At 56.5% G+C, this 20,350-nt stretch overlaps 8 protein-coding genes across 8 annotated transcripts; 4 read left to right on the top strand and 4 right to left on the bottom strand.

The window, feature by feature from the left end:
• Positions 1-874: 874 nt before the first annotated feature.
• Positions 875-1,940, top strand: VTJ83DRAFT_4096 (uncharacterized protein; the record flags this gene model as incomplete). The annotated part of the gene is made up of 2 exons (XM_071010547.1): positions 875-1,111; positions 1,170-1,940. The coding sequence occupies 2 exons, from the start codon at positions 875-877 to the stop codon at positions 1,938-1,940; spliced, it is 1,008 nt and encodes a 335-aa protein (XP_070867974.1).
• Positions 1,941-2,320: 380 nt separating this feature from the next.
• VTJ83DRAFT_4095 (40S ribosomal protein eS24) lies at positions 2,321-3,079 on the top strand (the record flags this gene model as incomplete). The annotated part of the gene is made up of 3 exons (XM_071010546.1): positions 2,321-2,403; positions 2,661-2,908; positions 3,000-3,079. The coding sequence occupies 3 exons, from the start codon at positions 2,321-2,323 to the stop codon at positions 3,077-3,079; spliced, it is 411 nt and encodes a 136-aa protein (XP_070867973.1).
• Positions 3,080-5,374: 2,295 nt separating this feature from the next.
• VTJ83DRAFT_4094 (uncharacterized protein) lies at positions 5,375-8,602 on the bottom strand (the record flags this gene model as incomplete). The annotated part of the gene is made up of 2 exons (XM_071010545.1): positions 5,375-8,273; positions 8,337-8,602. 2 exons carry the CDS (start codon positions 8,600-8,602, stop codon positions 5,375-5,377), a joined length of 3,165 nt encoding a protein of 1,054 aa, XP_070867972.1.
• Positions 8,603-9,172: 570 nt separating this feature from the next.
• Positions 9,173-10,418, bottom strand: VTJ83DRAFT_4093 (uncharacterized protein; the record flags this gene model as incomplete). The annotated part of the gene is made up of 2 exons (XM_071010544.1): positions 9,173-9,235; positions 9,306-10,418. The coding sequence occupies 2 exons, from the start codon at positions 10,416-10,418 to the stop codon at positions 9,173-9,175; spliced, it is 1,176 nt and encodes a 391-aa protein (XP_070867971.1).
• A 1,783-nt stretch (positions 10,419-12,201) lies between these two features.
• Positions 12,202-13,413, top strand: VTJ83DRAFT_4092 (uncharacterized protein; the record flags this gene model as incomplete). The annotated part of the gene is made up of 2 exons (XM_071010543.1): positions 12,202-13,130; positions 13,197-13,413. 2 exons carry the CDS (start codon positions 12,202-12,204, stop codon positions 13,411-13,413), a joined length of 1,146 nt encoding a protein of 381 aa, XP_070867970.1.
• Positions 13,414-14,030: 617 nt separating this feature from the next.
• VTJ83DRAFT_4091 (uncharacterized protein) lies at positions 14,031-15,458 on the bottom strand (the record flags this gene model as incomplete). The annotated part of the gene is made up of 1 exon (XM_071010542.1): positions 14,031-15,458. The coding sequence occupies one exon, from the start codon at positions 15,456-15,458 to the stop codon at positions 14,031-14,033; it is 1,428 nt and encodes a 475-aa protein (XP_070867969.1).
• A 665-nt stretch (positions 15,459-16,123) lies between these two features.
• VTJ83DRAFT_4090 (uncharacterized protein) lies at positions 16,124-16,838 on the bottom strand (the record flags this gene model as incomplete). Its single annotated transcript, XM_071010541.1, has 2 exons — positions 16,124-16,606; positions 16,656-16,838. 2 exons carry the CDS (start codon positions 16,836-16,838, stop codon positions 16,124-16,126), a joined length of 666 nt encoding a protein of 221 aa, XP_070867968.1.
• Positions 16,839-17,107: 269 nt separating this feature from the next.
• On the top strand, positions 17,108-18,115 carry VTJ83DRAFT_4089 (uncharacterized protein; the record flags this gene model as incomplete). Its single annotated transcript, XM_071010539.1, has 4 exons — positions 17,108-17,188; positions 17,233-17,386; positions 17,452-17,561; positions 17,723-18,115. 4 exons carry the CDS (start codon positions 17,108-17,110, stop codon positions 18,113-18,115), a joined length of 738 nt encoding a protein of 245 aa, XP_070867967.1.
• Positions 18,116-20,350: the final 2,235 nt, after the last annotated feature.

The following is a 20,350-nucleotide window of genomic DNA, read 5'->3' as shown; positions in this document are numbered from 1 at the left end:
CCCGCCTACACACATTTTTGTCCCATGGTATTCCTGATGCTAGCCAGTGGCTTGTTGGACAGCTTCCATGGATGATTGGAAACTCGATGCGCTCAGTTCGTTGTTCCGTCAAGTAACTAATTCGGTGGGCAAAGTAGTTGAGTGTGCGGGTGGCACTGTGTGGCTCAATATTTTCTCCCAACATTCCTGATTTCATGCGATCAAACATAGATATTCTTCGGAGAGTCAACACTGGACATGAGGGCGGTGTTCAGGTGGTGTGTTTTTGGCCTTGCTGGTCTGCAGCAGTTAAGGTTGTTCTCATATTTCTTAATGCACCAGCCAAACACGTTTGACAGACGGAGTCAACTTAATAACTACCTGAGTGCCTTCAATGCTCGGTACCGCCTAACCCCACCACGTGATTGGAAACGGGGGGCTGGCCGCAGAAACCGGCAACGTCGGTGCACAAGAGACGGTCATGGAATAATGCAAATGTGTGTGTTGTTATTAAACAAGATTCAGTATAACGAGCAAATGGAGCATAACATGCGAAAACCCGTGCGTCATAGACAGTTTTTCCATGTCAGGTGTTGTTGTATTGGCGTCCTTGTCGCGTCACCGACACGCCCGCGAGGTTGAGCTACGTAAGCCGGAACGGCGGTTCTCAACCCCGAAGACCAGGGGAGGTCAGGCTTCCCTTGCATTCCATGCTCACCACGCTCGCTCGCCCATTTTTACCTCGAGAGAGGACGGGTGTTCACGTAATTCATCCACCAGGGGTATTATCGTAGGCACCTACTTTCCATCTCAAACAGATCGAGCAAGTCCCTTCAAATACGGTCCTGTGTGGGGCGTGGTTGACACAGATTTAAATTGAGCACCAGGCCACCGCATGACGGCGATGGATCACCCACAAGTCGTCCGATTCTGCTTGCAGAGCCTACAAGGAGAACCCACGCCTGAGATACCAGGTGTTGAACTGCTTCGCCAAGAGGCAGTGCAGGAGTTCATCTACGAACATGTCTTCAGCGACGAGCTGCCGTTACGTCCGCCGACACGGTATAGAGCTAGGATCTTGAAGCAGCTGATATCCAGGATCGAGGCCGCCATTGAGGACTGGGATCAGCATGTAAGTGCCTGTCGTGGGACATTTCGCAAACCCCACGGCTGATGGACCATGTGGGCAGGGCATCTCGGACAACCTGACGCTGGCCTTGTCAAGCTTGCTGTCTCAGCCGTTGCCCACAGAAACGGAGGCGGCACAGCAAAGAGAATACGTTGTGTACCACCTCTCGCTCCTTCGAGAACAGCTAGAGCTCAGCCGCACCATACCGCGCATCAACCTGCTCGAGTCCCGCTCGCTGATCGCGGCGGCCGGCACTACTGGCTTGCGGACATGGGAAGCCGCTCTTCATCTTGGCCAGTACCTCTGCACCAACCGGTCCCTCGTTGCCAACCGGCGTGTTCTCGAGCTGGGCAGTGGGACGGGCTATCTTGCCGTGCTGTGCGCCAAATATCTCGGGTCGAGCCGGGTTATCGCCACGGACGGGTCAGATGAAGTGGTCAACCGCTTGTCCGACAGCTTTTTTCTCAACGGCTTACAGGAATCCCCAGCAGTCTCAGCAACGCAGCTGCAATGGGGACATTCTTTTGTTGGTGCGAACTGGACGGAGGAGGGAGTGGACACGGTCCTGGGCGCCGACATTACGTACGACGTCAGCGTGATCTCGGCCCTAGTTGCTACCATTGATGACATGGCGAGGCAGTTTCCGGGTCTCTCGGTGTTGATTGCCGCAACAGAGCGGAACAGGGCGACCTTCGAGAGGTTTCTTGAGGTCTGCGAGAAACGGGGATTCAAAGTGAGCCATGAGCCGTTCCCTGTGCCTCCAAGGAGCGAGCAGAACGGGCCGTTCTACAGCGATGCAAGCCCAATACATATATGCAAACTGAGGATATAGTTTAAGGAAACAGACGGCCTTTCACATGGGTTTCGCATGAGCGTTCAATCAGGTGCTTGACGGGGACCAAGGAACCTGACGTTGATGGCAGAGGTGGCGCGTCACTACCCCGCTGCCCGGGCAGGTGCTGGTTTGGGAGTGGGTCCACCGCAAGGTCCGCTCGACCCGCACTAGTTTGCCTGGAATTTCAGGCTATCCAAGCAATTAGGGCTCGCACACAATTTCAGCCAACCGGGACCCAGAATTTTCGAAGCTCCACTCTCGGCGCAGCACCCAGCAAAAATCAACACGGCGAGGAAAATCCCACTTCAAACCCTCCGGCCTCGAGATCGTGTGGAAGCATCGACAACAATCCGACCGCCATCCATCAACCGCCCAAGATGGCTGACTCCGACTCCCCCGTCACGCTGCGCACGCGCAAGTTCATTCGCAACCCTCTGCTTGGCCGGAAGCAGATGGTCGTGTGAGTGTCCTCCATTCGCGTCGCCCTCTTGCCTTCCAACCCCAGGCTCAACCCCAGGCTCGACCCGATGACCCAATCGATTCCCGTGAGCGACCGGGCGAAAAGCACTGCCGTATGCAACGGACATGGCGATCGCACAAACTGCGAAACGGATCGAACTGGGGCGCGTTGGGGATTTGACTTGGTGGATGTGTTCTTGGTGGGAGGGGCTTGGTGCAAAGTTCACAGCGGCTGACCGTGGTTGTTTTGTCTCGCAGTGACATCCTCCACCCCAACCGTGCCAACATCTCCAAGGATGAGCTCCGCGACAAGCTGGCCACCATGTACAAGGCCCAGAAGGACCAGATCAGCGTCTTCGGTCTCCGGACCCAGTTCGGTGGCGGCAAGACCACCGGCTTCGCCCTCATCTATGATTCCCCCGAGGCCATGAAGAAGTTCGAGCCCCAGTACAGGCTGGTCCGTGTCGGCCTGGCCACCAAGGCCGAGCGGGCCAGCAGGCAGCAGCGTACGTCCCCTTTCGACACGAAGCTCGGGCCGTCGCGTGAAGTAGCGGATGGCAGCATGATGCTGACGCTGGGTCTTTCCCCCCCTCACAGGCAAGCAGCGCAAGAACAGGCAGAAGACTCTGCGCGGCACGGCGAAGGTCAAGGGTGCCAAGGCGAAGAAGGAGAAATAAACGGTTGGCGTTTCTGTTTTGGCGTCGTCTACGGTACCGGGAATCATGGAAGGGACGATGGCTGTGGCTTTGTGCATTATATCCCCGCGCCGCTTGTTGCATCCGGCACAGTTTACGCCGCGAGACATGCGACAGCGCGACATGACGGGAGGCGTGATGGTCGGGGTTACGATGGTTCTGGCAAACCCATAGCATTCAAAATACATGGCGTCGTCGGTTACCAAGCCCGGGCTGCCTCACCAACAGGCCACGCCACGCTCTGCGCCATTGCCGCACGAATAGGGCCCGTTTCCGAGTGATCTGTCGACGGCCCGTTGCTTGCGTCTACAACATTAGCTACCTAAGTCAAGCTGGGGATTGGGTGTTCGACGATGAGAGACCCCTGAAGACAGGTCTAAGGGTCTGTCCATCACGTATGACGAAGCAGGATATTTGATGCCATGATGACATGGGCGCTCCGATGCTTTGCTAACGGATCTCGATTGTCACATCAAGAGCTCCATCTTCACCGAGCCAGCACCATATTGTATACCTATTCTCCAGAACCAGGTCTTGGTCCGTGATATAGAGAGAACCCTTGGAGCGCTTGGGTACTTCAAGCATACAGAAGTTTTGTCCTCATGATTGCCTGTTCAAAGATGGTCCGGTCCTGTCCCTTTTGAGCATTTTGACTAGCTCCTCCCCGAATCCTCCGCTTGAGCCCAGGACCCCGTAACGAGCGGGTCTGCGGCTCCGGATGGGCAAACGTTCGTCACCCTTGAGAACACACTACGAGCAGAGATGTCCCAAAACGAGGAGAGAAGGCACGTACCTCCTAACATGCAAACGATTATGAGATTAGGTCCCCCCGTTCAAAGGATCGTCTGCGTAACGTTGAATCACCGGGCGAAGAGTACCTAACTGTTTCCCATTCACTAACGAAAATAGGCGGTGGCTGGCACTGCTGCTGTTAACGGCAAAAGGTGAGGCCATGAGTTCAGTCAAGCAGCGATTTACACAAGACGTCGTCATGCTTGGGTAACGCTGGTAAATTACAGTACTATGTAACATTGGGAGTCGTTGCAAGACCAAGATCATACCACTCCCATCAAAACACTCCAGGCAATGACCCCTTTTTGCCCCGGGGCAGGGAACCCAACCCCAGACTCGATCGTTTCTCCGCCCCCCTGTTTCGACTGCAACGACGCAAACCGCTTGGGAACGGTGTCCTCATTGACTTGTTGCGGCGAGACGCTGACCCCGCGGCGAGGATGCGTCTTCTTAGCGACCTAGCCGGGGCCGCCGGGCATGCCAGGCTCGTGGTACGTCTTGTCGATGCTATCTTCGGCGTAGTGCTCCTCAAGCTCGGGCTCTGGGCTGCTGGACGCGAGCGATACGACATGAGACCCCTCGGGAATGACAAAGGGCGACCTGCTTACGCGGGCATTGTGGACGGGCTTGGTGCGATTGGCTGGCGGGGCCGTTTCGCGCTGCGTCTTGATGAGTGGGGCCCCCGAAGGCTTGAAAGTCGCTTCCTTATGCACCGGTTTGTTTGGAGCCAGCTTCTCCATGGGTTTCTCGACCAGTTTCTTGGCGAGCTGGGAGACGTCGGCGCGGGTTTCGTCCTCCGGGTGTGTCATTGCCCTCGTCAATACGCCGCATCGCTGTCTCGTACTCAAGGTTCCACGCAACCTCTGACTTTTGTGCCTTGATCGCTGCCGCAGTGGCTTGCTTATTGGGGGATTTTTGAAGGCGATGCTCGAGGTCGATCTCCATAGGTCACTCAAAAATGGCAACGAGGAGCCCGACGTGCCCCCTTAAGAATTCTCCGCAGGGTCCTCTTGGAAATCGTCTCGCAGGACTCACCCGTCCTCACTGCGGCGGCCAAGCGTCGAATACGAGACGGTGGCAGGATCGTCGAGGTCTTGCGGCAGCTCCGCGCCAAGCTCGATGCTGAAGTCGGGGTTAACACGCCTTCCACTTGCGCAGCTGGTGGCTTCTGACGGCACAGCATTCAACTGCGGGTAAGCGACGGGGCCTTCAGCACGCGGCTCAGAAATGGCATCCGAGAAACCGTGGAACTGTTCGAGAATGATTGGCGCGAGTCGATGTTGTTCGTCATTTCCGAAGGCAGCTGCGGGCTGCTGATATGCCCTCTGGGACCGGATGTCATGGCTGGCGGCTTCGTGGGACGTTTCCTCGGGATGGCGAAATGGATTGCTGAGATCGAGGCGCGGCTTCTCCATGACTGAAGGGTCGATATCGTTGCGGAAGCCGGCATCGTTGATAAGGGAGGCTGATTTCACGCCATCGTCCTCAGCAATTTTGAGCGCCGGCGATTTTAGGAGCAGCAGCCAGAGTCTCAGAGGTGGTCTTTGACTGCTCAGCGCCCTGCGTGCCGTTGCTTGGATCGCCCGCAGCTTCACGCGGTTGATTTGAACGTGCCAGCTCGGACGCGACGGTTTCGTCATGGAGTGCTGATCCTGGCCTCTGACGCGGCCGGCCCACGGTTGCGTCAGGAGACGCAAGGACAGATGGATGTTTGGGTTGATCCATGGAGGTGTGTCTCGAACTGCCCCGGAGGATGCGAGATTCCATCATGTCAGCCAAATCCAGGGTACGAAACCCATCTTCCTCCCCATCTTCGCCCTCTTCATCCATGGCTGGAAGCTCAAATTTGTCGTACACGCGATTCCCGTCTTCATCGTAGACCTTCTCGTTGCGATCCCGGTTCCAATCTCGCTTCGCCAAGCGGAGTTTCAGGGTGTTGTCATCCAAGACACTGATGATCTCTCCAGTGAGCTGCCATACTTGCGGCTGCCAGTTGGTGGATTTGGACAACAGCAGCTGCTTCCATGTGAGAATCATGCCAGGCACAGCCTTGTCGGGTTCAAAGATGGGAAGAGAGGAGACGTCTTCTGGAAGGGCCGGCATGTCATCGTCCTCGCCAACGCCTTGGAGCCCTGGCTGCTTCGAATGTTCCTCATCCATTGGGACTTCGTCATCGTAGTTCAGAGCAGACTCGTCCAGAGCTCCCGCGTCGTGATGGCCGGAATATGACGCCTCATAAGCATCATGGTCGCCAAGGCTTGTGCCATGCCTGTGCCTCTTCGCGCTGGACCAGCTGCTGTCGTCAAGGTATTGGTCCTGATCACGTTGTTTCCGCTTGGAGCGGCCTCCGCGTCTCTTTTGCTGGGGGTCCCATCTCTGGACAAAGGGGAATGGTGGTTCACTGAGCTCAACGCCGCTCTCAACGCACTCCACCGCACGGTATAAGATTTTATCCCGCCAGGCATCCGGATCGCTTTGCACGTGCTGAGTTTCTTCAGCTGGTTGAGGCTGAGTCTCAGGAGAGCCTTTGTGGAACTTGACCTCGATGTTGTTGGTGACGGTCGTATCCTCAGGGGAGACACTTGGCACAAGGTTGAGGCGTAGGAGAAGCTCCGCCTTCTTGTCGGCAACCAAGTTTTTGGAATCTTGAAGTTGCATTGTAGCTTCCTGGGCGGCGGCAGCTTTTTTCGCCTGTAGAGCTGCTCGCCTCCGCGCGTTCCGCTTTTGCGTTGCTGTCTTACCCTGACCAGGGGGGACGGGCATGCGGACGTTATTCGCAGTGCCTGGGGCGATAGGTGGCGTTGACTGCACTACGTGCGAGGCCTGTGCCTCATTTTGAACAGAAGAAGATTTGGTGTCAGCGTCGGCCTCGGCCTCGGACGAGTCATCACTGCTGGAGGAGTCGGACCCATCTTCACCGTCTTCGCTTTCGGAGTCGCTGCCTGAGGTATCGGCACTACTGTCGCTGTCGGTATCGTCTTGAACGCCGGTGCTAGCATCCACACCGCTGCCGGAGCTGACGCTTGAATCGCTGTCAGAATCATCGTCGGAGCTCTCAGACTCATGACTGCCAGAGCTGTTGTCCTCATCGTCACTGCTCTCATCGCCATCGCTCTCCCCGACCAAGCTGGAGCTGTCGCTATCGCTCGTGCTTTCCACTGCGCTCTCATCGATCCCGATCGAAGTGGGTTGTTTCGAAGAGGGAAGCTTGAGACTGGCAGGGGTGATAGGCAGTTTCGAGGACGCAACCTCCGGCCCGCTATCATCGCTATCATCGCTCTCGTCACTTTCGTAGCTCTCGTCACTGCCGTCGTTGTCGGTGTGAGTGTCGCTTCCGCTGTCATCGCTAGGTGGGCTGTCGATCATGCTCTTATCCGTCTCCTGGCCAGGAGACTGTTGAGACGCTCCAGCCGCCTCGGTGTTGGTATTGTTATCAAATTTGGTATGAACAGGACGCTTCACGGGGAGGCCGGACTTCCTCATGGCCTCGACGACCTGGGTGGAAGCAGTTCCGTCCAGAATGGAGCCGCTCGGAAAGCCATGCTGGTCGTAGTGTTTGACCACAGTGGCTACAGATTCCGCATCGCTGGCTTCGTCATCATCGAGAACTCTGGGTACGATGTCGTTGCCGTCCCTGGAGGGTGATGGAGCAACATATGCGAGTACAGTGCCGAGGGTCGTCGAAGTGCGATGCTTAGATTGCAGAGCGTAATAGGCCGATTTGACGTCACCATCATGCGTCGCGAGGGCTCTCTCGCAGGCAGCAACTTCAGCAGTTGGGAACGCAAGCCGGAGCGCCGAGATCTTGTCGATCGTTTGCAAATCCAGCGCTGGGATTTGAGCAGACGACTCGGGTTGAGAGCGTTCATTATCGGCCTGAAGACCTTGAAGCTCGTCTTCAATCTCGTAGTTGGTTTGTCCGTTCTCGGCTCGAAGAGCCTGAAGTTCATCTTCAATCTCGGAGTCGTTGGGCTCGTCTTCCGTGTCCGAGTCACCGTCGCTCTTGTCGGCATGGTCTCCATCATCGAAATCGTCGTCTTCTTCTTCTTCGTCGTCATAATAGTCTTCATCCAGGTGGCTGCCGCCGTAATTGTTGAATCTGACCCGTTTGCGGACGCGTGAGCCCCCTCTGGGACTCTCGCCATGCTCCGTGAGAAGCAACCTTGGTGCCTCCTCATCCTCCTGGTACTGCTCTTCGTCGGCATCATATGCGATCCTCGGGCGCTTGAGCGGAGGGATATCGACAGCGGGACGGTCCCGCGGGGCCTTGAGTCGGGGGCGGCCGAATGCAATGCCGTCAATTAGGCGTTTGCCGTCTCGAGAGATTTGGTATCGACCGCTCAAGCGGCGCTTGCGTCGGTCACCGGTGTCGAGAGGCCGAATGCTGCAGAGGGACAACGTCGTTAAGATGATGTGCTTCAGGTACAACATGATTGAGAACACTTACTGGACCTCTTCGTCATCGTTTAATGTGACTGACACATGCTGAAAGTGCAGGCACTCGAAGCCACTCCCGTTGGAGTCACGCAGCTCGACCGCATAGTCTTCCAAGCCCCAGTCATTGCTTTCCAAAGGGATGACCTCGTTGATTTGCTCCAAGAGGTTGGCGATGGTGGGCTCTGTGTCCAGCCGGATGGGGAAAACGACTCGAACTTCGGGGAGCGCATGGCGCCGGACCACCAGCCGCAGGCGAAGAATGTTGCGGTCTTTCATTTTCAGAACGGAATTACGGGTGAACGAGCGATGGAAGAAAAGGTGAGCTGCTGATTCTCAGCAATCCACACTGAGAAGAAAGTTGCCTTCCGAATCATCAAGCGGTGGAGGGGATAAGTTGGATGCCTTCGGTCGCGTGAAAATCATCGACGACGCGCACCATGCAACGCGAGGTCCACCAACAATTTGATGTCGAGCCCGGAGCGGCGTCGCGCCGGAAAAAAAAGTGGAGCTACCTCAACGTCATCCATGTTCCAATCTCTAGGTTGAAGAAACCTAGACAGAAGCGTACCGCAAGGCGATTCACCAATCGATGTGGCAGTGTTCCAACAATCTCTCCCATGATCTGGTAACATGCAATAGTTATTGATTGAAACTATTCTGCAAAAAAGGATCTCAGTTCTCAAGACAGTGTGCTCCCAACCACCAACGGACATCCATGTTGCTGAATCACATGCATCTTGCATGCACCCGCATTACATCAAACACCACCGAAGGGATGTAGGTCTAGGCCAGGTAGATATGCAAATGGTATCTATATGCAAATACAGGTACATTACAATCGCCACGTCATTGATTCGAATCCTGGCGCGGTAAGCTTGCCAGGTCTAGGAGATGGCCCATCTTCTCGATCTAAGAGGAGGCTCAAGGTCAGCACTTCGCTGCATGGCAGGCTGGGGCATTGACGGGTTGTTTCAGGTACCTTTGTCTTCAAGTATCCCTCCACCTCCGGCGCTCTGAACCCGCCCTTCCCCTTCCAGGATAGCGGCACCATGGCCACCCTTTCTGTGACAACGATCTCCCGATGAGGACCTTCGACAGCACGGATCTTGTCGGGGTTGTTGGTCAGAAGCCGAATTTCCTTTTGACCCAAGTCAAGCAGGATGGCGGTTGCCAGGCCATAACTCCGAGCATCGGCGGGATGGCGAAGGAGAAGGTTTGCCTCGACCGTGTCGGATCCTAGATCCTGCAAGTTGTACGCCTTGAGCTTCTCTCCCAACCCAATCCCGCGGCCCTCCTGCCTGAGATAGATGATGATGCCGCCGGCCGTGTTACTCGGCAGTGACATGAGCCGGGCTGCCTCATCCAGCTGCTCCCCGCAATCGCAGCGAGCCGACCAGACCGTCTCGCCCGTATAACATTCGCTGTGTATCCGAACCAGTGGTGGGCCCTGTGACACGGGCGACGGCGTGTCTGCCGAACCTTCGAGAATGCCACTCGTCGTCCTCCCTGGGTACAGGCGGCCTGTATATGCACCTCGCACCAGCCGATCCATTTCCGTCTCACCCTCTCTCACCGCATCCAACGACTTGCTTCGGATGTTCCCGCCAAAGACAATGGCTAGATGCTCTTTGTTATCCACATTGTTCTTGTAGAGATGGAGGAACATCTCTGCACCGGTGGTCGTAGGTATCCGCGCGCGCACGATGCACTCGACCTCTGGAAGCGTCTCTAGCAACCGCGGGTGTTTGGTGCCGCACCCTCCTGTGGGAATCGAGCTGTCAACAGGGATACCGCGTGGCTCGGTGAGCGTGGCGCTCCGCGGGGTGGCGGTCCCGGGCGTAGACGGCGGTGTAAAGGCTGGTGAGAGGAGAGATGGCGGTGGTGGCTGTGCTAACGAGGCAGGCGATGGCGCAAGCGCATCCTGCGTCGCATTGGCTCGCTCTGAGTTGGATGGGGATGTCTTGCCCTCGGCCAGTGAGAAATCGACATCATCGATGTCCCTGTTTCCCCCGCGCGCATCCGGTCTGGGTGAATAGAACGGCGGGAACACAGAGCCGTCAAAGGGCGGTTGGTCGAGTTCGGAGGCGGGCATCTCGACAGGACGTCAGCTGCGAACGCTGCTGCTTGGCTCGGCGCAATCAGGGCTTCGGCCCGGGCGAGGGTTCCAATGGTTGGGGAGTTCGGTACCCTGGCAGGTCAGGTTGCACTTCCTTTGTCCAAGTCGCTTGTTCAACAATGAAACACGGGGGAATCGAATGGTTGACGTGGAGCTGGATTGCGATCTTGAATGTTAGGACCAGGACGAGACGGGGGGTCAGGGAATTCGAAAGGTGGCGGCGATGTTCGGCAGGCAGGCCGGAGCTGCGGGTTTCGCTCGGGGTTGTTTCTGGAAGGGGCCCCACTAAAACACCCCATTCTGCCCCGCATTTGCCCCCCCCCCCTTCTCCCGCGCCGAGGCACTTCAGTCAGGTTCAGATGCGAGATTACGTGACGAACCTGCGTAGGGATCAGTCATCCCCCCCCGCCCACGCAATTTGCAGATCACGGAAGCTTCCAGGAAACATGCCCAAACGTATTTTGTCAGCGCTCAGCCATCCTGAGAAATGCGAATTGATATGCCCGCTCATTTGAGCGCCTTCATGGACGGCGCCGATGCAGGCGGCCCTATGCCTTGATTATATTGAGCATCCTAGTGCCTATTGAAAAAAAAGGCAAGAAAAAAAAAAGAAGTCAACCAAAAACGAAAAAAAAAGAAGTCAAGAAAGAAAAAAGGAGAAGAGAGGGAAAATAGAAGAAAAATAGAACAAGAAGCGAAGAAGAGAAGAAGAGAAGAAGAAGAGAAGAAGGAAAAAAGAAGAAGAGAAGAAGAAAAAAAGAAGAAAAAAAGAAGAAAAAAAAAGAAGGAAAAAAGAAGGAAAAAAGAAAAAAGAAAAAAGACAGCCCCCCTTCAACCAACCAACCAATCAACCCAAAAAAAAAAAAAAAAAAAAAATAGCGAGAGGTGAAAAGGAAAAGAAGAGGCAAAAGAGAAGAAAAAGAGAGAATGAAAGAGCTGGTGGGCATGAATCCGGCCGTTCATCCGATGGTTGTTAATGGCAACGTCTACACCCGATTTCTCGATTCCAGGCTGCTCCTCACCCAAGGCTCTCAGAAGTGGGTGCCACGGTCCATCGTCCGCCGAGTTCAGCATCACGGAACTTGAGAATTGATTGACTTCATCAAGTGCCGCTCCCTTCTTGCTTGCGCGATCATCGAGGGTTTGGTGCCGAAGTGTCTTGTCTGTGGATCGGAGGCGGTTTGTCCTTCAAGAACCGGGCTGCCGAAAGCTTGGGTGTTAGTGATGTTCATGGAACATAACGACAGCTGCTACCACTTGATGCAATTGACGTTTCTCGGAACGGCATGAAGTTCGGAAAGAACGTGGCTCTTGGCACCACGCGGAGATTTGGTGCCTTTCTCCTTTCGGCCAGCGGCTCTGCGGATCTTCGGACGCATAATCCGGAGCCGTCTTGGGGCCAAGGTCTTAGCATGCCAACGTACGGTGCCGTTCCGGGCGGGTCCTGGCCTGCAACGCCTTGGATGTCGGGCGTGTAATCTCCCGTGAGCCTCGTCAAGCCGCGCTGCCCCTGTAGGTGACATGTCCAAGACCCTCCGAGCCATTGACGTCAAGGGACGAGCAACGGTCCTCCCGGCCCTCCCGACCCGTTCGCGGAGGGTCAAGTGCCGATTTATGTTGGGACTCGAGTGCGAGTATAAGATGGGAGTTTCTCGTCGAGCTCTGGTTTCCAAGGTCCCAGGATCTCCGGCCCTCGGTCTTGCCTCTCGTCCAACGCCTACTCTGAACGACTAGACTCTTCTCGTCCGCCACTCTCAAGATGCGTGTCTCGTCCCTGGTCGCAGCCCTCGCCACCGGCAGCCTCGTGGCGGCCGCTCCGAGCCCTAAGGCCCCGGAGCCGGACGCGAAGGGTGATGTGAACCCCTTTGAGGGCAAGTCGTTCTTCGTCAACCCCGAGTGGACGGGCAAGCTGGGCCAGACCGCCAAGGCCTTCCTCAAGAGGGGTGATCTCCTCAACTGGGCCAAGACCCTTCGCGTCCAGCAGATGAGCACCTTCGTCTGGGTCTCGCGCCGCTCTGAGCTGGTTAACATCGATAACGCCATTGCTGCCGCGCGCAAGGCCCAGAAGCTCACGGGCAAGAAGCAGATCGTCGGTCTGGTCCTCTACAACCTGCCCGACCGCGACTGCAGCGCCGGCGAGAGCGCCGGCGAGCTCGACAGCACCCAGGACGGCCTCCAGCTGTACAAGGACACCTTCATCAAGCCCTACGCTGAGAAGCTGGCCGCCGCCAAGGACCTGACCTTCGCCGTCGTGCTGGAGCCCGATTCGCTGGCCAACCTCGTCACCAACTTGGGCATCCCGCTCTGCGCCCGCGCCGCCGATGTCTACCGCGAGGGTATTGCCCACGCCATCTCGGCCCTCCAATACGACCACGTCCATCTCTATATCGACGCTGCCCACGGTGGCTGGCTCGGCTGGGACGATAACCTGCCTCTCGCCGCCAAGGAGTTTGCCACCGTCCTCAAGCTTGCCGGCGAGGGCAAGAAGATCCGTGGCTTTGCCACCAACGTGTCCAACTACAACCCCTTCAACGCCCTCGTCCGCGAGAACTATACCGAGTGGAGCAACTCGTGGGATGAGTCTCACTATGCCTCGTCCCTGGCCCCCTTCCTCGAGGCCGAGGGTCTGCCCGCCCACTTCATCGTCGACCAGGGCCGCGTCCACCTCCCTGGCGCCCGCGAGGAGTGGTAAGTTTTTCTTGACCCTTAGGCAGTCTTGGAACTTTCTTGTTTGCTGACCAGAATGACTCGCAGGGGTGAGTGGTGCAATGTTGTGCCTTCGGGCTTTGGCTCTAAGCCGACCACCAACACTAACAACACCGTGGTGGATGCCCTTGTGTGGATCAAGCCCGGTGGTGAGAGCGACGGCGAGTGCGGCATGGAGGGTGCCCCGAGGGCCGGCGCGTGGTTTGACGAGTATGCCCAGATGCTCGTCCAGCACGCTGACAAGTCCATCTTCAAGTTCTGGTAGATGGGAGGCTGGGCTGTGTGATAGTAGGGGTTCTCTTCTTGTCCATAGTTTTAAACAATCGAGTTTACTGGCTGAACAGTACGACCACTCTGTGCTACTGATTTCCCTTCATCTTGTTATGCTAGACCCAGGGAAATGGCTCATCTTCATGATCTGGTGGCTCATTCCACCTCTTTCACTGACGGCCCTTCACCAGCAAGCAAATCAGCCAACTGATCAACCAGATGAGCCCACATTTGCACCGAAGATCAATTCACACATACAAAAATGGCACTTTGAGCCCATCCTTTATCATTCCTAGATCTATATCTATATACCTTGTTTATCAAGAAAAGTTTAGAACCCTCTGTTCATACCGTCGACCTTAACTTCAGGGAAATTCAAGGGCATGGTTAGGTATAGCCAACGGTGGTGAGACTGGGGGAATTGGGGGCTCCATTCTGACCTGCAGGAGATTTCACGCCTAGGTTCTTTCTATAACCACCTAAAACCTCTTAATATTGAACTCTTCGAGCTACCCAGGCCGTGATCGGCTACTTGTGATCATGATACATTGTTTATTTAGGCGATGACCCCACGACTACCATGGCATATCTACATCAACCACCCAATAAGGCTCAGTTCATCGGCTCCTCCGCCACGTAGTGCAGATAGGCGCCGAGCAACTTGATGCCCTCTATGTAGTTGCGCTTGTCGAGCTTTTCATTGATGGAGTGCGCTCCATCGGTGCTGCTTCCCATGGGGAGAAGCAACACGTTCTTGCCCGTGGCCTGCTCGAAGGTGAGTGTGACGGGGATGCTGCCGCCCTCGCGCGTGAAGTCGGGCTTCACGCCCCAGACGCGCTCCGTCGCCTTGGCCGCGGCCGAGAAGTTCCAGTGGTTGGGGCTCGCGACCCACCACCGGCCGCAGTGCTGCGGGTAGACCTTGAGGGTGTTCTTGGAGCCGAGCTTGCTGAACACTTCCTCGACGTAGCGAACGACGGCCTCGTTGGTCTTTTCGATTTCCATGTTGGGCACGGTGCGGATCGAGAACTTCCCAATCACCTTGGCGGGGATGACCGTCTTGGCGCCCGAACCTGAAAAGGCGCCCTCAATGCCGTGCAGAGAGAGCGAGGGGAACCGCCAGCGGGCCATAAGGGTGCGCTTCTTGTCGTCGAAGATGGTGGTCTTGCTACCCAGAGACTCGTACAGCGTTTCCATGGAGAAGGAGATGCCGTCGTAGAGACCCTCCTCATCTGGTGTGACAGGGGCGACCTGCTCGGCGATGCCCGGGATCAGAATACGGCCCTCGCTGTCGACCAGCGACGCCATGATGCGCACCAGATCCGTCATGGGTTCCTGGGCGGTGCCGCCAAAAACGCCGCTGTGCAAATCGGCGCCAGGTCCGGATACCTCGATGTTGTAGTAGTTCACGCCGCGCAGGCCGTAGGTCAGGCAGGGCTTCTCCGTGCCAAGCCAGTAGTTGTCGCTGATGCATACAGCATCGGCATCGGCGAAGAAGCCCTTGCCCTCGGCGTAGACGAGGTCGTCTAGGCCATCCGACCCATACTCCTCCATCCCCTCGAAGCACATGAGCAGATTGACAGGGAAGTCAATGCCGGCGACCTGGTGGGCCTCGATGGCATTGAGCCAGCCCAGCACGGGGCCCTTGTCGTCAGTAGAACCACGCCCGCACATCCGGCCGTCCTCCTTGATGACGAGCTCAAAGGGCTCCGTGTCCCAGCCGTCGCTCTTTTGGGCGGGCTGCACATCGTAGTGGCCGTAGACGAGAATGGTGCGCTTGCTCTTGTCGTTGCCGTAGCGGGCCAGCACGACGGGGGGCAGGTCAAGGTCGGTACCCTCCTGCTTGCCAAGCTGGCGCAGCTCGACCGAGGCGCCAAGCTTGGTCAGCTCGTCGGCGAGGAACTGGCCCATACGCACGACATCAGGGCGGCGGGCAGCCTCGGCTGAGACGGACGGGATGGCAACGGCCTGGCGCAGGCGGTCGATGAACTTGTCCGAGAGCTCATCGACCTTCTGGAAGTAGCCGTCCAGTTGGGGCGCCATTTTGCGGGCTTGGTGGGCGCGGATTGCGTCGGTGAGGTACGGGCGGGTGGTCGAGGGAAGCTTGGAGGACGGCGGGGTATTGGGAAAAGGAACGGAGTTTGAAAGACGCAACCTGGGGATGGCGACAAGCTGCCGACACGAAGCACGACGATCAACAAGTAGCAACCGTCTCGATGAGAAAAAGAGGCGATGACCTGTCAAGGTCGACTTAGGCGGGAGGAAAAGGTAAGTGCGGGGCATCTGTACGACGGATCGCTGGCCAACACGCTTCAAGTTTGGAGGAGGAGGGGCACATGGACCGTTCTTCGGTCGGCCGCCGCGAACCCACAGCCGACCGACAGTTGCAAGCCCGAAATGGCAGCTCTCTGACCCACTCCGGGACTGGCTGATCTCAATCCGGCAGGTTGGCTGCATCAACCAGGTTCCACCGCAGTCAGTTTGCACCCGGAGTTCGACTTGTCAAACACCAGCGTGAGGATTATACAACGAACAACGAACAACGAACACCAAAGTTGGAGAGTTTCTGGAACATTACTCTTTTCGGTCTCGTACTTCAAGGGTGCCGGTTCAGATAAGTTGAGGATGTTGCTAACTACATACACAGTATTAGTTACCGGAAGAGAGCGCTACCTGCTTTTCAGCTTGGGGTCAACCTGGTATCAGGGTTAGGGTTCTCCGAGAATGGAAGGTCGTCGGCTAGACACGGCATTCAGTCTGTGTACCTTGTTAATTAATTCCAGCCTTTTTTCCTCGTGTTTCTCTAATAAGGGGCAGGCTGTCGTCCCAAACCTCCTGAACTCGTTGTCGTCCAGTACAATTGATTCAATCGACGGCCCGGGAGCGGAATTGGCAACATTCAGCATCAACCTCGGGTGGGACGAACCGACAGCCACGATGCTGGGACCCGGGTGACCAATGGACGCCGATCCGCAACATGGTTGAAGCTCCACGACTAATATCAATGACCGCCGGCAACGATCCGCGCATGCACGAGAACGCAGCCCAGACACCTGGTAAGGGTGGCCGGGAATGTTGACGCCAACTCTGGGACACCTGGATGATTGCACGATATCTGGGCGCTCCGAGGTAGCGACTCGATTCCCCTCATCGCGATCTTTCGACGGGTCACGGCATGTGCGACCGCTGCGCTGCAGCCTACGAGGACGTGTAAAGCACGGCTGTTCGCAGTTTGAGGACAAGGCTGGTGGCGCCTGACCAGAGTGAAAATCCCGGGAAACGTACCCGGGCCTGCGTGGAATCGACCGAGAACTTGTCCGCCGCGAGAGTAACGTGGACCAGGAGGAAGGCTGCTGCCAGCGGGCTCCATCCTCGTGTTTGCTGTCCTCGTCCACGTTGCAGATCTGTCCGCTCACCCATCATTCAACCTGTCTTGACTTAGGCCCTAGGTCTTGTGCAGAAGGCCGGTTTCATGGCTCCATTGGATCTTTGGAAATCTTCCGTGACGCCCCGATCGGATTTGACGACGACGATGACGACGACGACGATGACGACGACGACGATGACGACGACGACGATGACGACGACGACGATGACCACGATGACGACCCGGGCCCCGCCATAGTGATCGAATCTGCTACGAGGAGAGTCAGCAAGCCCACCCCGTGATTATCTGATCCGCTTCTTTCGCCATGAGCGACCCGATATCGCGCACAGTTTTTGCGCCGCCCGGCCGCAGCCTGCCCAACACAGCGATCGTCCCAACGCGCACTGTAACTGAGCGACGAAATCGCGAGTTTCCCGCAGCGCGCTCCAGCCCTGCAGCACCACCAATCAGGAGCTTCTCGACGAGAACAAGAAGAAACCCACAGCAAATTTTCCTCGATGGAGACGTGGGACGTGGAGAAGCATCATTTTGAAGAGAGATGCTGGTCAGCAGGGTGCCGTTGGTGAGCAGCGGAGAAGGGCTGGTAGATAGGGAGGGGATGTTCGAGGCTCGGGTTCAGGACTTGGGAAGCACGGGTTGCCGAGTAAGAGGAGGAAGCCGAGTGTTGGAATGGCAAGGACTGGTTCACTGTGGACAGCCTGGGCGATGCTGTTTTTGCCTCGCGGCTCGCGATCAGGATGAAGGTTCAGTGCGAACGGGTCAACAGCTTGCCCTGACTAACTAAAGGTCGAAATTCATCCTGTCCAGTACGAAGAGGTTAGTACGCACTTGGAGCCTCTGTTGGTTCCCATGGGAATGGGAGTCGGGTGACAGACCTGACTGATTCGGAGGATGCTCACCACTTTCGTCGTCTGGGCAGTTCTCTCCCCACCATCGGGCCTTCGATGGCTTGAGCTTTGCTGCTCTCACTCCCAGCACGTCGCGCGCCGGCTCCATTTCATCCATCAGATTCTCAATTGACTGGGCAACGGTGGGACACGAACCTCTCACCTCGCGGTGTCATCTCTCCTGGCCTGTCGCTCCGGCTCCGACCACCCGATGTGTCGAGGCGCGATCCTCAGAGCCAGCGAAGGCTTCCGCAGGTGATGACGCTGCTCCAGCCCCTTCGGCTTGCCGCCACCTCCCCTTTAAGATCGATCTAGCAGAGGCCCAAGCAAGAAGAAGATGGTGGAAAGTCTGTGCGTGTTTCGGTCGAAAGTTGCGTCCGCCAGACGGCAACGATTACCGACACGCTCACTATGACATGAGCTGACTAGGATGTGATGATAGCTCCGCAACTTCATGAAGTGCAAGAACTATGAAGGTGGCACAGCAGTGACGCGTCACTCACCAAAACTTCAGTCGTTTGGCTGAAGCAAGATTCCGGGATGTTGAAGGCTTCAATGGCAAGTCCTTCAGAAACTCGACCCGGTTCCTTCTGAATCATCAAGATAACGCAGACATCGAGGGACGAGCTGGAGAACACATTCCACAAAGCGTTGTATGAACGATTTGACCACGATTCAAGGACCCGACCCCTCTGTGCTCCGCCCATGGGGCTCGCGCGATTCATCCTCTGATCACGACACCGGCGATGCAGTGCCCATGATCGTTCACCCACGCGGGGGATATCATCAAGGCCGACAACAACCGAGCCCGGCCGGCCTGCAAGAGCTCAGATGCTCTCGTCATCACCACCGGAGAAGGCCACACCCAGGCCAGGCACGTTCACACCCCTCCGTGAACCTGTCTGGCAAGCCCAACGTGGACCCGCACACACAACTGCCACGCCCCGATACGACCTCGGACAGAATCACAATGGGCTTATCCGTCCCCCGTCCGCCCCCCCCCCCCCCCCCCCCCCCCCCCCCTCGCTGCGATCCCCTCGATTCACGCACGCCCAAGATCGACACCCCCATCAAGACCCTGTACCTGATTCTAGTTCCCGATCTTGCATTCAGGTACGGCACGGTCCTGCCGCCTCGGGCAGATCTCCGCATGTCTTTTACTATGCTTTGCGGATCATCGGCAGACAGGACTGCTTTTGGAATACAGCTCGCGGTGGCTGGAGCGGGATGGTGTATTCGTATCGGACAACTATGATGTGGGAAGATAATGATGATGCGTCTTGTGTAGTCGGGGGCCTATGTTGGCTTAGAGACCGTTGATGCCATCGCATGGCATGGCCTAGTGCTCAATCTGGTCACCGAGGTGACTAGAGGCGACTGCTGATCTCCAGATTCATGTTCATCAACTAGGCCTGTTACTGCAGGTGTGGTAGCTACTCAGGCAATTGATCAAGGTGTGACTGGGTCGATGCAACATGATTCTGTCACCATGTTGTCAGGTACACTACCTAGGTACATTCTATATATGGATTGCACATCGTTCGGATACCTACCGCAGTACTGTCATTCGGCTCGCAGCTGGATGACGTCAGTAAGTTCTCCTATTCGAGTTAATCATGGCACTTGGAAGAAACGTCAACTGTCAGTGGAATCATAGTGTTCAATGCCAGGGCCCCAATGAGAAGCATCGCAGTAAGAAGGCGGAAGTTCGCATTTGATTACTGCAACGCGATTTCAACGGGTCTGCCCCGACATGAAAGTCATTGCTTTTTTCTATGCAGTTAGTGCCGCCCCATTCTTTTCAACATTCTTTTCAGCACCTGGATCACACAACAGAAGCGACCACGCAGAGGCCGGTTCAGATAGCTGGAAGAACCAGTTCATGAAGGCGTCAGGCCCAGGCTAGATGGCGTCGTTGTGCAAACGCGGGCAATGCTTTCTAGATTGGGCAGCTGGTTGCACGTTGTAGGCGATTGGAGACGTTGAGGGGCAATCGGCCAGAGAGGTCCTTGGACGTGGGATCTCAACCCGAACTCGAGAGGTTTGGTCATACACTACAAATCAGCATCGTAACGGCTCGGGCAGGTGCCGTAGTGATACCAGTACTCAGGGTCCGAGCTCGAATCCCCGACCGGCCTTGGGGCGTCAATCTCACCGAGGACCAGTCAACATGTCAGGGCGCGTGCATGTCCAACGGCGAGAGACCCGAGGGTCTGAATGCGACTAGGACCATTTCTCAATCCGGAAGGCCGTCAGATAAGACGCGGCATATGACCCATGCTGGATGGAACAGTGGCAGAGCGGAGGACCTTCGTCGGAACGGCGGAGCCGTTGCCGAGAACAAAACAGCGTTGAACTGCCGGGCGCCAGGCCCACGATGAACCCAGGTTCGGCGAGCGTGGATCGAGATGATCGACAGCCTGACGGTGACTATGGCAAAAGAAGCCATCACAGCCTATTTTCTCGCTTTCGTTTCTTGGTTTCTGCATATGCTGTCCAGAAAACCTGGTTTAGGGGAACGGCATTTGTCAAACAAGCTCAGATTGAGTAGCCGTTACCATGGAGCGCTACCATTGGCGCCCACCTTGGCCGCTCAAGCGAAGCACGCGAGTGCTATCCGATAGTGGTAGCGAGCGAGGGTTGGCCGAGGAGCCATCCCA

Source organism: Remersonia thermophila, chromosome 3 (assembly GCF_042764415.1).
Source record: "Remersonia thermophila strain ATCC 22073 chromosome 3, whole genome shotgun sequence".
In the NCBI taxonomy this organism is placed as follows: domain Eukaryota; kingdom Fungi; phylum Ascomycota; class Sordariomycetes; order Sordariales; family Chaetomiaceae; genus Remersonia; species Remersonia thermophila.
This window is presented reverse-complemented; position numbering and strand designations above follow the sequence as displayed.